This window comes from Phaseolus vulgaris, chromosome 7 (assembly GCF_051622355.1).
Source record: "Phaseolus vulgaris cultivar YP4 chromosome 7, ASM5162235v1, whole genome shotgun sequence".
NCBI lineage: Eukaryota > Viridiplantae > Streptophyta > Magnoliopsida > Fabales > Fabaceae > Phaseolus > Phaseolus vulgaris.
In genome coordinates this window covers 23,190,691-23,207,137 of record NC_143504.1, presented here as the reverse complement: position 1 = coordinate 23,207,137, position 16,447 = coordinate 23,190,691, and the positions used below count along the sequence as shown (strand labels likewise).

Below are 16,447 nucleotides of genomic sequence, written 5' to 3'. Positions count from 1 at the left end.
ACAACACAAAAGGAATAAATAGTTATAATAATATATTTTCAGTAACAAAAATGTTATGATTATCTTGCTATACAAGAACGTGAACTTAAAAATGATGAGTTTTTAAACACCATGTTGGCACATACATAGCTTTTCATTTTCACCAAGTCCCTATTCAGCGTGAGTTCCTCTAACCCTCTTTCTCCTTTAAACTTTCCAAAAAGCTGAAGAAAAGAGATAAGAAAACGATGGGTGCTTGCTTGGTTCGCCACTCACTTATTAAAATACAATCCTTTTGTTTCTTTTTATAAACGGTTCTTACTTACATTAGGCACATTAATTAAAAGAAGTTACACGAATTAAATACAGTAAGTGCATCTTCTTATTGTATTTATTATATTTGGTTTAATGGATGAGTTATGGAATCATACAATGCTATTCAAGATCCTACATCATCTACTCTATTCAAAATTCACAACATCGTATATTTTATAAAATTAAGTTTCAAGTTTATTTTAACCATATTCTACATCCTACATCAATTCTATTAAAGTTTATAGATTATTTTTATAAAAATAAAATAAATTTAAAATTTATTTTAGTGATAATTTATTAGTATTAACAGATCACCTGAACCAATTGATCCAAGATCATGTTTAAAATTTTGTTTTCAAAAACAATTTTTTTACCATATTTTATTTTTTTAAATATACATTTGAAAATTAAATTCCAGAGTACATGTCCAAAGAAGAAGTCAAAATCCTTTTTATCTCTTTCTTTACCATAATCTTGAGGAAATAATTTGTCTCATAGAATACATTTATTCTACTGAAACCATGGCAATGAAAGAACGAAGAAGATTACTATGTATGGTCAATGTTAATGTTATATCATTTTCTTATTTTATAATAAAAAATAGTCTAATTTAATGGTTTTATTTGACCAATATGGAATTATTAAAAAATAAGTCAATAAATTTATGACATATTACAATTACTATATATACATAAACATTGCTTTCTTTGTGGGTTCGTAATATATTTCATGAAAATAAAATTTGAAAAGTGAGAAAGCGGCATGATAGATACCCTTCAACAAAAGCGGAATGAAAGGAAGGAAAAATCGTGTCAAAACGGGTAGAAGACGCGTCGTTTGGAGTTGAAAATAATAATTTTCTATGGGTCACTGTTGGTCTTTTTTTTTTGGTAGTTGGTTGTTTCATTCCCCAATAATCCTCTCCATTGCCGAATTCACCTTTATCAATAGAACGGACCGAACACGGCAAAACCAATGCACCTTTACGCCAAAGCTCCAAAATGAATCGCATCGAGCTTCATTGAGCTGTGCTGGATCTGTTGCTACTATTTCTGTGGTTTTTTCACTTGAATTGAACTCGTTAGGCTACTGAACTAATGGATCCGAGAGGTTTACTGATGTTAGTGGCGATTCTACTTGCGGAAATTTGTTGCGTTGCCAACGAAAATTTAGTGTTCCCGGTGGAGCGTCGGAAAAGGAGTTTAAGTGCTATCAAAGCTCACGATGCTCGCCGTCAAGGTCGAATTCTCTCCGCCGTGGATCTCAACCTTGGCGGCAATGGTCTCCCTACTGAGACTGGGTTCGTTTCTTTTGCTTCTTTCTTACCAGTGTCTTAACCGGATGGATATTTATTTGCATGTTATTAAAATTCATAAGAACTAAATATTTTTTTTTAATGTATAAACTGTTTTTTAGATTTAGAATGTATGTCTTAAATTGTACGATAAGTTTATATCCAAATTGAAACATATGGTCTCTCAAGAAAATCAAATATACAGTTATAGAAAATAATAAAAGGAAAATAGTGAGATGGTTGATAAGATTTTTTTCACCTAGCTAGTTGTGAGGTAATGTGTGAATATACCTTCTGAGGAGAGAATGTGGCCAATTTTGAGAATTCTGATTTGTAGTATAGGAGTGGGTTTAATTATTATGATTTTTTAAGGAGCTAGCAGTGGTTTTCTTTATTTTCATGTTTATGTTGTTGTTTATTTGGTTTAGTCTGTATTATACAAAACTTGGGCTTGGCTCTCCTCCGAAGGATTATTATGTGCAAGTTGATACAGGAAGTGACATTCTGTGGGTGAATTGTGTTGAGTGCTCCAAATGTCCCAGGAAAAGTGATCTCGGTGTACGTATCTGTGTTTAAAACTTTTTCCTCTGTTTGCAGATTCAAATTCTGAACCACCGACTTTAATCCCTTGTTGAATTTTCTATTTTTGTGGTTGTTGCAACAGATAGATTTGACTCTTTATGACCCAAACAGCTCTAAAACTGCAAAGCTGGTTTCTTGTGACCAAGAATTTTGCGCTGCCACGTATGATGGTCCAATGCCTGGGTGCAAGTCTGAAATTCCATGCCCCTACAGCATAACTTATGGAGACGGAAGTGCAACTTCTGGATACTATGTCCAGGATTATCTTACTTATAATCACGTCAATGGAAATCTTCGTACTACGCCACAAAATAGCAGCATCGTTTTTGGGTGAGAATAATTACGATTACTCAGTACCAAGGTTTTAATTTCTCACTGAAACTTTTTATTGTCGACTTCTTATGATAGTGTTTAGGACGACCATGTCTGCTGTTCAATCAGATTAGGGGTTCTACCAGAGAATTATCTTGGTTCTGAACAAAATTTCCATTCTTTTGAGTCATCTGTTTCTGTTTATGTGAAAACTTTGCACTCAAGTATGAAGTTTCACTGTACTATTTTTAATTAGAAATATTTAAGCTAATAAATTCCTAGGTTGATAGATTAAAGAAAAATGTTGCCATTTCAACTTTTTCTCCTGTTTATATCTCTCTGGTCAATCTTTTGCTGACAGGTGTGGTGCTGTACAATCTGGCACATTGGGTTCATCATCTGACCAAGCCCTTGACGGAATAATTGGTTTTGGACAAGCAAATTCTTCTGTACTTTCACAGCTTGCTGCGTCTGGAAAGGTGAAAAAAATATTTTCACATTGCCTTGACAATATTCTTGGCGGTGGAATATTTGCCATAGGGGAAGTGGTGGAACCAAAAGTCAGTACAACTCCATTGGTACGAAAAATGTATGTGCGGTAACTTAGTATTTCATTCTCACACTATTATATTGGTTATCATATAAATCTAAGGGTAATTTGATGGTCATACAATATTGGAACTACCAATAATGATGAATTATCTTATAAATAACCTCGTGATGTTCACAAGATATTTTAGTTGGTTGGGTTGTTCTATAATTGAAGTAGGGAGAAGTACTTAATATTATTTGAAGATAGAAAAATTCCCTAGAGTACTGAGTTTGCATGGTTCTTTTTTTCTCCATTTGGACATGTAGCATTCAAACATTTGATGTAATATATTTATAAAAGATTCAGAAAATGAAGTAACCAAGATATAATTTTAAAGTTAATGTTATAAATGCTTGATACGAGAGAGGAATAAAGTATTTATACCAATGATATCTAATAGATTTTTATTTGTATATTTCCATCAATTTTATTGCTTTATGTCAATGTGATTAATGCAGGTGTATTGAGCAACACCTTTTCAAATTTTCTGTCTTTTATTGCCCCTTTTTGGATCCTGTTGGGACCATTTTAACTTTGAATTTGGAAAAATAATTGGCATGTAGGAAATTCCATCCATCTCACTAGCTACTATTTGTATGTGTGATCAGGCCACATAATAAAGGCCTTCTTTCTGTTTTTGTATTGTTTTTATGGCTACTTTTTTGAAAGTATATTCATCTGAGGCCTCTTTTGAGTTGCGAAATGTTTTTCTGGTACCTATAAGATATAATGTTTTGATATTCAGTTTAGATCTTGAGTTAAAAAAGTTATGCCATAACTGTTATCTTTTGACCATTATAGGGCACACTATAACGTGGTTTTGAAGAGTATTGAGGTTGATACAGATACTCTACAGCTTCCCTCGGATATATTTGATTCTGAAAATGGGAGGGGAACAGTAATAGATAGTGGAACAACCTTGGCTTATCTTCCTGGCTTAGTTTATGACCAACTGATTCTAAAGGTAAGTGTTTCTATAAAGGTTTAACTGAATCAATATTTTTACTTGAGTATTCATTAATGTTCTTTATGATAGGTTTTGGCCCGGCAGCCTGGACTGAAATTATATCTTGTTGAGCAACAATTTAGTTGTTTTCAGTATTCTGGAAAGTATGACACTTATCTTCGTGACATTCTTTTATTGAAAATTTACATTTCTCGTTTATACTGGAATAAGTATTAGTTTATTCCTCATTCTTTTAAACTGGTATGTCACATAATTTATCGGAGATACTTTAGGTTTATTTTCTTGGTTGTTTAGTCCATAGTGTTTGATGTCAAGTGTCAACTTCATATTTCTATTTAAATGTATCTTCGACTGTTTGATAATATTCGGTAATCCATGTTCTGAAACCTGCAGGAGGAAAAAAATTGTGATAATAAAGGACACAAGGCAGTAGTAATTAGGATAGGAGGTTGTGTAATAAAATTTGAGTACTTTAGCAAGGATGCAGCTTTGATATATGTTGACTTTAAAATTACCGATTAGCTTCTTGATGAAGGGAATGTATTGGGTGCTATTAGGACTTTTTGTTACAGAAAAATGTATGACAATCACCTTAACGGTCCTTTGAATTTTCTGTTTCGGGTTTCTGTATTATTTTCTCCTTTTTCTTTGTTTCTGAAGGGAGCTAGAATCTCATGTCTGACTATTTAGGTATAATAGAAGTATATAAACCTTTTGTTGGCACCTTACAAATAACTATATTTCAAAAGAATCATCTGTCAAAAAGTTTTTTTTTTTTAAGAATAGTAACTTGGTATTCATTGCTCAAATGATGTTTGGGTAATTAAAATGCATTTCACTTTTTGACAATTCAATTTCATCAGTTCACAAAGGCAACAAGTGCACTTTGTGTCTAGCATATGCAGCCCTTATTTTGTTGACTGTTGTAATCTTGCAGTGTTGATCGTGGATTTCCAGTTGTGAAGCTTCATTTTGATGATTCTCTTTCTCTGACAGTTTATCCTCACGACTACCTCTTTCAGTTTAGAGTGAGTAGGAACTTCATTTCATTATAGATGTACCCAGCTTCTTATTTGAGAAGCTTTGTATGCTAGACACTCAAATACTCAATTGACAAATATGTTTTTCTTTAAGGGCTTTTTAATCTTAAGTTAACCTGTTGTCTGAACTGATTTCTCAATTTCTTGAATGTACCTGAGTGTTCTGTGGTTTATCATACATATTAAATTCCATGTATAGTTATAGAGAAATTTTCTGTATGAAAATTAAAGGTATATATTGTTCAATGTTAACTATAATGATGGTTTAAAATTTAAATTGGCATCTGGATAATTTTACTAATATATTGTGTATCTTTTGAATTTATTTTGAGTACATTGGGTTTATAAGATCAATTACTGGAATTTGATTATGGTGTTTCTTAATATTAATTTGTGCTTGATTGACTGCAGGGCGGTATCTGGTGTATTGGCTGGCAGAAAAGTGTGACTCAAACCAAGAATGGAAAGGACATGACCCTTCTTGGAGGTACTATTTAGAATTAAATGACACTTTATAAATTAATCCATCAACTTAGTGTAAGTTTACGAAACAAAATTTGTGCATTAAGTCACCAATTGAGTCTGATTCTGATTGTTAAGATATCTGGGTCATTAATTTATAAGTGTTGCTGTTATTGAGCTTTGACTTGTACTAGTAATACTATATTTGTTACAAATAGGTGTATTAGGTTAAGTGTATTATATCACATCCTGTCAATAATATGTTTGATTATTGTTGGTTATCTCTTTCTCTTTTTGCTTTCTTCCATTGGCCAGCGCCCATAATTGAACACCGATGAGGGTTCATCTTACAGCTTTTCATTTATTCCCTAATTTATGTTGGATTAAGTACACTTTTGTAAACTTACTTTTGGACCTTTGCTTTTTCTGTTGCTATGTCTTTGTGTGACTGAAGCTAGTTTTATTCATTTTGTAAATCTTTTTTGATTAACTTGGAATTATTTTCAATTGCAGATTTGGTGCTATCCAACAAACTAGTGGTATATGATCTTGAAAATATGGCCATTGGATGGACTGACTATAATTGTGAGTACCAAGCAGAGTCTCATAGCGTTTTGTCTCCTTCTTTGTTTTATGATGCATCTGTTCCTTTTTAGTTGTCCATTAAAATAATAAAAATTGCGCCTATTTATGTTTTTTTAAACTTCAATACAATATTAAGTATAGTACCTTTCCGATTATGCTCAACTGTTAAATATTTTACTCACTTATCATACTTGAGAGAGGAATAATAATAATGGGGTCATATTATTAAGTAAAAAACAATTTTAATCTAAATTGGAGTAATAATTGCATCTCTTCTGTTGTGGATAGTTGAAATCACGTAGCTTGTTTCCTTTTAGTACTTTTTAATTTAAATCAGTTTCATCATACTTAGCCGAAACCTACTCCCGTATTGAATGTTTTAAAGGTCTTTAGCGAGAGAGATACTTATATTGCCTTTCCATCTAATTTTAAAACACTTACCATAAGAAATTAAGTGTGCTACATGTTAGTCTATTTTGTTGTAAACGGATCTCTTAAAGGGACAAGATAAAATAGTCTTACGGGTATATTTCTTCTCTATGCAACTTTTAGTGTTGCCCCAAGCTAATTTCGAACACGCCCTATTCATATAGGAGTTTAGACCGGAGAAAATTAAATGTTTTTTTTAAACATTGCGAGCCCTAATTTTATTTCATCTTTTGAAGTTCTAAATATGATAGTTCAAAATTAGTTGTTGATGCTGTTGAGAGCCGCAAAGAGCGAAAAGGTATTCCTAAGAGACTGATAGACATTAAATACTGGAGTGTAGCATATATTACTATTGCAGGAGGATGTTGTAATTTTTTCAATTAAGAAGTAGAGTTGTAATTCAAGCAACGGGAAAGGTTATTAATGACTATTTTTAGGTGGAGGATAGTGTAATTTAATTTTTAATGACCTTTTTATTTTCTTATTAGAAATGTAAGAAATGTTAATTAATTTATTTACACGAGCTTGACCAAAAGAAGTTTCATTCTTATAGTTATCTTATTTATCCATACAACTATCGTGTTAATTTCTATTGGCCTTTGGGTTAGCTTACTTAGCATTGGGGTGTTGTGTGTTTCAGGCTCTTCGAGCATTAAAGTGAAGGATGAAGCGACTGGAGTAGTGCGTACAGTTGGTGCACACGATATTTCTTCAGTTTCTACCTGTTTTATTGGAAGAATACTGACTTTCTTTTTGTTGCTAACTGCCATTCTAAACAATTAAATTAAATTCGTTTTCATATAATTGGGATGTCATTCATTTGATTTTGTTGTACCATAATGCCTTGAATGATAAAGTGTGCAATGTGCTTGATATGGTATAGTCAATCATTACTAGTGTAGATAGAATTGACAAAGAGGCAAATACTTTTTGAAGTTTTTTCTTGTCATTGTATTGTTTTTGAGTTGATTTCCTCATCAATGTATTTGCCTTGACTTGTAATGACGATACTGAATATTTCCATTAATTCTCGTGTTAGTTTTAAAAAGGCAATCTCATAAATGAGTTTCACTTGTGTAAAAGTGCAAAGTGCATGTTTATCAGCCTCTAAAAGTAAAATAAACATTTAGTATTTGTTGTCAAATTTTAAATTAAAATGGCCTTAATTTGTTCTCATTGAGGGAGTGTTGCCATAATCTATTGTACTGGGAAAGCTGATTGGTTAAAACCCTTTCATGAGCACGATGCAAAGTCGGAAGTGAGGGACTTTAACGGTGGCATTTGGAATCCATAAATAAAGTGATGAGTACGTTTTTTTTTTTTTGTATTTTCAACGGTGCATTGCGTTAGTGGTTACCCATGCAAGCTTCGTGAACTCTTTTGTCTGATTTTGTAGGGGAATTTTTTTTATCCCCAATAATTTTTTTCACCCCATAAATATTAAAATCTTTATTTTGTCCTCTCCTGTTTATTATGACAAAATAATTTTAGATTGTGTAATCTGAAAATATTTTTTACTTCAAGATTATACAATAAATTTTTTTCTACTTTTGAATTGTACAATTTTAAAATATTTATTTATTTTTAGATTGTACAGTTTAAAATTTATTTTTAGATCTGAAAATCAATTTTTCAAAAAACATAGTTTATAGATTTTGTAATTTGGGAATGCTTTTTAGATTATGTAAGTGCCTTTAGATTACACAATATACTTTTTAAATTACACCATTCAAAATACTTTCTTTATTAAAGTCACGAAAAAAAAAGACAATTTGATCTTTTGATTGCCTCGTACACATGAAAACTAAAGAAGTGCCTAAAGCAATGACCTTCTTCGTGTTTAGAGTCTATATTTTTATTTGGCTCATTGGACTTGAACGGAATTAAAGTATCCAGTTTTTGCTAAATACCAAAGAGACTTGGCAATTTCACCCCGCACCATATCATTTTTTATGTGCATCCAACACTACTTTTTAAACTCAACTTTTTGGTGCAATATTGAAGTGGTGATGGAGGAAAAGTTTACTCTTAGTTTCTGTGCACATTGTTCTGAGGTAAGAAAATACATTGCATCTTCGTTTTCATCATTTTTTAGGTGAGTTGTTCCCAGATGACGATATCTGGAAGTCTGAATATAAACTTACGGATGCATGAATTCAGAAGATAATGTAAGTACCTCCGGATATACAAATGGATATAAAAACCCATAAAGTAATTCATTTCCAGTTTAAGGTTCCGAATGCACATGTTCGAAAGTGAAATATGAGTTCCGGACACCTATATATGGAAGGAGTATTTGAGTTCTAGATATGAATATCTGAAATGATTTTTTGGGTTCCAAATCACTATATCTGAAAGGTTTTTTGGTTGGATGTATTTAAATATAATATAGTTTCTACTTTATTAAGAATATTATAGTAATTTTACATAAACATATTGGGTGTCTTGGGTCTGAAATGACATAGTGTAGTGAGAATCAGCCAAGAGACTTTAGCTTTATAAAAATAATCACCCTTTCTTTTTGTGACATTCAAAGAAACAACACCATCCAAATCCCAATATCTTTACAGTTCTTTTCTGGACCTTCAAAATTTATCTTCCATTCCCTTCTCTTTTTAATATTTTCTAATTTTCTAAACTAAATTTTCACATCTACGCATTATTTTCCCCTACTTTTTTTTACGACTAAATATGTGATAGTATTTTAAATGTGTTTCAAAAGAGGTATTTTGAAACGTATTATGGATGGGGGATGGCATTTCCAGAACACATTGATACTTTGGAAATGTTCATTGTGTGTTACATTAAAAATTAATTACAAATCATGTGTTCCATACGAAATTTTTTATCAGCAAACATATTTCAAATTAGGTGTTTTTCTGTAATACTTATTGACAAAATATCATATTTATGGAATGCTTGCAGCACGTAAAAAATAATTATGAAAGAGTTATTTTTAACACCTTGTGTACAAGTGCTACTCTTCTAAAAGTATGTCTATTCTGTAACCAAAATATTAGTTTGGATGCTTATTTCGTAATACATTCAGAAATAGCTAGAGTTATTCTACTATATTTTATGTTTAGGTGTTTATTAACCATTCATTCTTCATATCATATGCTTAGAGAAATATAGAGAAATATAGAAGATGGTTAATCTATTTCAATAAAATAAATAATTATTTATGAGATATCAACATTAGGCTACGTTATATAAGTTGAAATTGTCAAGATAAAAATAAAGACAAAAACAACCTAAAGAAGACATTAGTAACGTATCCCTGAGTCTCAATGAGTTTATAAGGTATATTCTTCCTATATATAGTGAAAACTAAAGTCCTGACCTACTTAACTAATGAGTTAGTAGAAACTTCTTATTCTCTTTCCTTTAAAGTAAGTGTTGCTTAAGGCGATGTGATCTTCTTTTATTTTAGGGAACAAAGTTGATTAAGTGATGTAATCTTCCTCTAAGTTATGCTATATTTAATTGAGTGAAATACTTTGTGATTTGACAAATATATTTTTATATATAATATGATAATAATGATGAGATGTATACACTTGTATGATATACTTATTAATGTATATTATTTATGGATATTTACGCAATATTGTGACCTAATATAGTTGTGTATTTTGATGCCTAGAGTGGTATTATAATATTATTTTTATGTGTTGTGAGAGATACTTGAGATGTGGTAGTATTAAGTATGTGAATCTATTACGAAAAATGGATATTATGACTTTACTACTGATCTAAATTACATATATTAAGACATACGGTGGTGAGAATTGGAAGAATGTTTGTGCACAATATATATAAGCCATTACCCTTTTAGTGCCTATATTAAGGGTCAAAAGTAGATTCGGTCCCAAGATTCTTAAAAAGTTCAACATGGTCCTAAATTTTTTTAAAACGATTCAATGTGGTTCCTTCGGTTATATTGCCCTCATTAAAATAGATTTACCTTAGTGATTCTGCCGCGATTCTGTAACTGCATGTGTTGTTACTATTATAATTGTTGACCTAAAATAAGAGGGGGGTGAATTGTTTTTCAAAAGATTTTCGCAAAACCAGAAGTCAGATTGAAAATTCTAATAAAATAAATTAATTGATAATCTTGTTCAACCGATTATAAACAGATATAAAAAAACAACCAATTTTATCTTTGTTCAATCAATTGAAATATTGCGATTATCATATACACAATAGATAAAAACGGTAAAAAAAGAGATAGAGAGGTCCATACAAAACTTTTATACCGGTTCCTCTTAACATAAGAGCTACGTCAAACAAATATAAAAAAAACAACAAATTTTATCTTTGTTCAATCAATTGAAATATTGTGATTATTAGATACACAATAAATAAAAATAGTAAAAAAAAGGGATAGAGAGATCCATACAAAGCTTTTATACTGGTTCCTCTTAACACAAGAGCTATGTCCAACCCTCAACAAATCAACTGAGAATTCGCTATACAAAATACAAGTTTACACAATTACACAACCTTGAGTTTAGTTCTTGAACCCTACAAAAACTCTCACTCACAATCAACAACAAAACCACATAAACCCTATATGAATATGCTTTAAGACAAACAAGAATAAAAGTAAAGGTTTGAAAAAACCTAAGAACATATAGTACAAAGGAATACAAACTCAGAAACACCTTCACCACAATAGAAGAGTGATCCAAGAAGCAAAGAATTCTTCAAGATGTTTGAAAGAAAACTTTCTATTTTCTTTGATTCAATTTTGTGATTTTTAAATGCATAAATTATTCCTTTAAAAGTCTTTGGTAAAGGAGAAAGTAGCTTGATCAATTAAATCAATTTAGTTATAAAAACTGAAAATAGTTAAAACATTAAGTTGATTTCTTTGAAATAACAAACAATTTGTATTTGATAGAAGAAAACAACAACTTTTAAATCAATTCATTTTTCAAAATAACCTGTTGATTTCATTTAATAGAAAGGACATTTTAAAAAATAAAACTATTTAGAAACATTTATAAACTTAAGTATTTCCAACTTGTTGATTCGATAAATCAATCAGTTAAAAATACTTACTATAGTCATATGACTCCAGTAGAAGTAATTTTAACAGATTAAAATCTTAATAAATTGATTATAAAAACTTTCTTGGAGTTAACTTGGATCATAATGCATTGCGTAAAGATACAACAAAAACTACCTAGACACACACATACACACTGCTTTTCAATCTTCATGAAAGGATTTGGAATCATCAAATCAAGGTCTTCAAATCTTCAAAGACAACAATCCCCCCCTTTTCTATGAAGAAAAATATCTTGCGTGTGGTAGATTTTGACTGAGAAATAAGTTCTGCAAAAAAATTAAGAGGAAAGAACAAGCAATCCAAATATATATGTACATAAGTGTAATGCAGAACATTCAAACAACCACATACATTTCTCCTCCTTTTTGTTTTAAGCAAATAGACATAATAAACATAGTCAGAAGGTAGAAATATAATGCTCAGAATACATAAAACATAAGATGCATGTATCCTATATCTCTTTGCCACACCGGAACTCAGCAAGTTGTGTCTAAACAACTTGATGATCCAGATGTTGGAACCGAGCAACACATAATTCGTAGTGATCCTTTTGATCACTAGCTATGACATCCATCTGATCAAGCACCATCTCCACAAAAGAAGAGAAAAGATCACCACGATCAATGGGAGGAAAATATTGATGGAAAAGGCCCAAGCACAAGCCCAAATGCAAGCCCACCAAAGAGTAGATTTGGGCTAACCACTAGAGTTATGGCCAAGAAGATTCAAGAAGATTGAAATGCTGCTACTGATGGCAGAGAAACCTTCTTATACATGTTCAAAATATGCCATAAACTCTAGTGTAGAGTAGAATTTAATTTCTTGTCAAAATTAGCATAGGAACTTTATTTGTAATTTTGTTTAAAATGAAGTTTGGTACCTAAACACCAACCTAGATTAAATTAGAGTTTCTAAAGCTCCTAATTTAACCTAGGCCAGTCTTGAGCAAGCCCATTAGGAAGTGCACGTTCCAAGCAAGGTAGCATGCCTTCCATGTGCTTCATTTTAGGTGCCAACTTCAAAGCTAGGATAATTTGAATTTCCCTCCTTTTTCCTTGATTCAAACCAACCCTCAATTACTATATAATGAGGAGCTTGGCTCATGTATTGACAATATTAATCAATGAGTGAATTGCTGCCAAATTTGTGCCAATTACACTCTTGTCTTCTACCCTCCCTAGGATAGACGTTTGATCTTCAATTTTCCACTAGACCAAGTGATTAGGCCTCACCTATCACTCTCCATACCTATCCTTCACCTTCAAGGAATCCACAAGCTCTAAGTGAGCTCCTTGTACGCTACAATTCATGAAGCTTCCGCCTCTCCACCAAGAAAACTAATCGTTATGAAGGCACTCTTCCATCAAATATGCTAGCAATTCTTGCATGTTGATGTCATCTTTAGCAGTTTCACTTGGTCTAGAAGCAACATCAACGTTGTCATCATCCTTGCTTTATTCACCTTAACAAAACCCATCTTAACTAGAGAACCATTGTTAATTTCATGTGATGGATTCACTACATCTTTCTACTCTTCTACAAGATCAATTTTAAAATATTGAAGAAATTTTGAAACTAGAATGACATATGGGAACATGTAATCATTAAGGAGAATGGACTTTAGCATATGTTCTTTAAAAACATAAATCCAGTTGACTTTGATCTTTTTCATTATGCAGTAAACCAAAACAAGGTCTTATTCAGTGAGTACTGCATGAGTGCACCCTCTTGGTGTCAGTATCCATGTGGTTATGAAGGCAATGACTCATTCATCCAGTTTCAGAGCACCAACGTGAAAACCTTAAATTGGAGTATGAGGATTTTTGAGACAGTTGATGGAAGAGGCCCAAGGACAAGTCCAAGTGCAAGCCCACCAAAGAGTAGATTCGGGCCTACCACTAGAGCCATGACTAAGAAGGATCAAGAAGATTGGAATACTACTACTGATGGCAGAGAAACCTTCTTGTACATGTTAAAAATGTCATAAACTCTAGTGTAGAAGTAGGATTTAATTTTGTTAAACTAGAATAGGAAATTTTACTTGTAATTTCTTTTTAAGTAAAATTTGGTACCTAAAAAACCAACCTTAGTTAAATTAGGGTTTTTTTTGAACACCTAAGTTAACCAAGGCCGGTTATGACTAAGCCTTGGAGAAGAGAGCACATGTTCCATGTGCTTAAAAGCTTTCCATCACATGCTCCATGTGCTAAGACTCAAATTAGGCGCCAAATGCATCACATTTGATTTAACTTGTATTTCATTTGTATTTGACTCTTCCAATTCCGGCCCTCCAATCCTATATAATGAGGTGCTTCAGTCATGAAATAGCAAGATTATTCTAGAGTAAATTGCTGTCAAAATTGTGCCAATTTTGCTCCTTGTCTCCTACCTCTCTAGGATAGACATTTTAATCTTCATTCTTCATCTTTGCCAAGTGAGATGGCCTCACCATTCACTCTCCACACCTAACATGCACCTTCAAGGATTCCACCACTCTTCATGAGTTCCTTGCACGTCTTCTTCCATGATGCTTCCGCCAATTCCACCAAAGAAAAGCTACAGCTGAAGGCACACATCCATCAAGTGGTATCATGAGCCTAGGTTCTTCAAGAGCTAAGTGTGCCTTCTTCTTCTCATTTTAATTTTGTGTTTTCTTCATGATTTTGTGTTGTTCATCTTGTATCCTTGATTGTCTTGTTGTTTTCGCATTTTAATTTTGATTTAGATGCTGATCGGTGCAATGTGTTCAAATTGTTCTTGAGCTTCTAATTTCAATTTTGTGCATGATTCCTTTGAGTTTTGGTGTTGCTGTTTTAATTTTGCTAGATTTGAGTCTTTCTTGCAATTTTAATCGGTTCATATTGTCGTGTTTGAGTCATTTTGATTTTTTGAATCCATAGGTGTTTTGTAAAGTCATGTTTCTCCTAAATTGTCAACACTTCTATGTAGTACTTTTCTTGATAATTTTGGTTCATTGATTTTCTTTTTGGGTCCAGATTTATAATTCTGTGTTTGATCCTTTGGTGTATTTTGATTTTTAGATTTGAGTTCATATTTTGTGCTAGATCCACACAAGTTCTTATACATCAATTCTATTGTGTTTTTGAATTTTCTTAAAACTGTTTTTAATTCCAGAATTAGGGTTCCTCTGTTTTTGATTACGCGCTAACTGTTTTTGTTTATGAAATTAAAATTCGTTGGAGAAAAATTATGAAATTCTGGATCTGAATAGTTTGAAGTGTTAAAAAAAATTGAAAAAAAAAGTGAAGCAAAATTCAAAATATAAAAAAATGATAAATCAAATACAATCAGTGTGCAATTCTGGCGCGAAAGAAAACGGTGAAGCGTCATCAGATTTGAAAAAATTATCATAATTAATTGGTGCATTATTTTAGAGTGATTCCAGCGCCAAAAGTTAGTTAAGATCTTGATCTGTTTGTGGTTAAAAATTTAAATTCAAATTTGGAAGAATCTGTTCAGCATAAATCAAGTAAGTCATGCTTTTTGAGACATTAATATTCTGTTTTGGTTTTGTTAATCCACCAATTCTAGTGTCATTCTCTAGGTTCAATTTGTGTGCTATCCATTTGTTGAGTACCTTATTTTGTTTTGCTTGTCAATATTTGTTCAATTACTCTTTTAAGTTGCCATACATCAACTCCCTTTGCTGTTTTTCCAATTTTAAATTGAATTTTTGTTGCTTTAACTTTTGTTGACCTCGTTTCTTGGTGGATAAATCATTCAAAGGTGCTTGTTAAGTTTGGAGCTAACATTTTTTTGGTGAGAGCTTGATCACTTAGTAGGTGCTGTTTTGAATTTTTAAAGTTGAATATCCTTGAGAGGTTGAGCAAGAGAGCAACAACAAGTGAGATTAAATACTTACACAAAGAAGGAGTGACAAAAAGAAAAGAAGAATTGCATAGAATAGAAATTTCTAAATTTTTGTCAATTCAATTTTTTTTGAGTTGTAACTTGCAAAACCTTGAATAATTAGTGGACTAATTGCATATTAGACGGGGAGAGTGTCTTCAAAGGTTCAAAGTACCAAGAAGCCTCACTGATGCAAATCAAGATGAAAAGGAGGCCAACATTCAAGAAGAAGAAGACCAAACTCATGGAGAAGCCCAAGCCCAAACCCACTCAAATCAAAGAATCACTAGGAGCATGGCTAGATCATTGGGAAGAGATTGCCAAATGAAATATCTCTTTGTAATATATCTTGTATTAAATTGTAAATAACATAGGATAGCCTTAGGGAAGTGCCTAAAAAGGAAAACAAAAAAACTATGCATGTAAAGGCATTTTTAGTCACTAGTTACTTAGAAATGGCTAGGAAGGTCACCTTTTGGCCTAGTTAGGCGCCTTTTGTTCATAGAAGGAACTAGAAGGAGTCTTTCCTTCCTTCCTTACCTAGAGGGCCGATCATCTCCCACCTTATAAAAGGAGAGCCTTGCCTCATTGTAAAACAAGTTGAAAATTGAGAATAATGAAATGCTAGTGAATTTTAGAGAAAGTTGTGAGCCTTAACTCTTCTTCTCTCTTTAGTTTCATCTTGTGAGCTCTTGGGACTCTCAAGTGGCGGCACCACCACTCATCTTGGAGCAAACCACCCTCCAAATGGCGTGAAGATCCTCCATTGGTCTACAACCACATAAGTCACTCTTTCCATCTTCCTTTTCTTCCATTTTTGTGTTTCTTGCTTGTGTTTCCTATTCCATTCGATGCAATCTGTTCTTTTCTGTTTTCCCTTTCATTTTCTGCACTTTATTTCTCCTTTAATCAGTGCAGTTTGGTTGTTTCCTTGCTGTTC

At 32.2% G+C, this 16,447-nt stretch overlaps 1 protein-coding gene across 4 annotated transcripts; it reads left to right on the top strand.

Moving 5' to 3' along the window:
- Positions 1 to 1,005: 1,005 nt before the first annotated feature.
- On the top strand, positions 1,006 to 7,639 carry LOC137827877 (aspartic proteinase 36). 4 transcript variants are annotated; one of them, XM_068634236.2, is made up of 10 exons: positions 1,006 to 1,594; positions 2,017 to 2,146; positions 2,253 to 2,500; positions 2,844 to 3,071; positions 3,876 to 4,038; positions 4,111 to 4,184; positions 4,979 to 5,069; positions 5,493 to 5,568; positions 6,057 to 6,128; positions 7,198 to 7,639. In XM_068634236.2, exons 1-10 carry the CDS (start codon positions 1,392 to 1,394, stop codon positions 7,338 to 7,340), a joined length of 1,428 nt encoding a protein of 475 aa, XP_068490337.1. In that variant the 5' UTR covers positions 1,006 to 1,391; the 3' UTR covers positions 7,341 to 7,639. The 4 variants fall into 4 exon arrangements, 1 of the variants encoding a protein (XP_068490337.1); XR_016523144.1 differs by having other exon boundaries at positions 1,012 to 1,594; positions 2,844 to 3,060; XR_016523143.1 differs by lacking the exon at positions 4,111 to 4,184 and having other exon boundaries at positions 1,012 to 1,594.
- Positions 7,640 to 16,447: the final 8,808 nt, after the last annotated feature.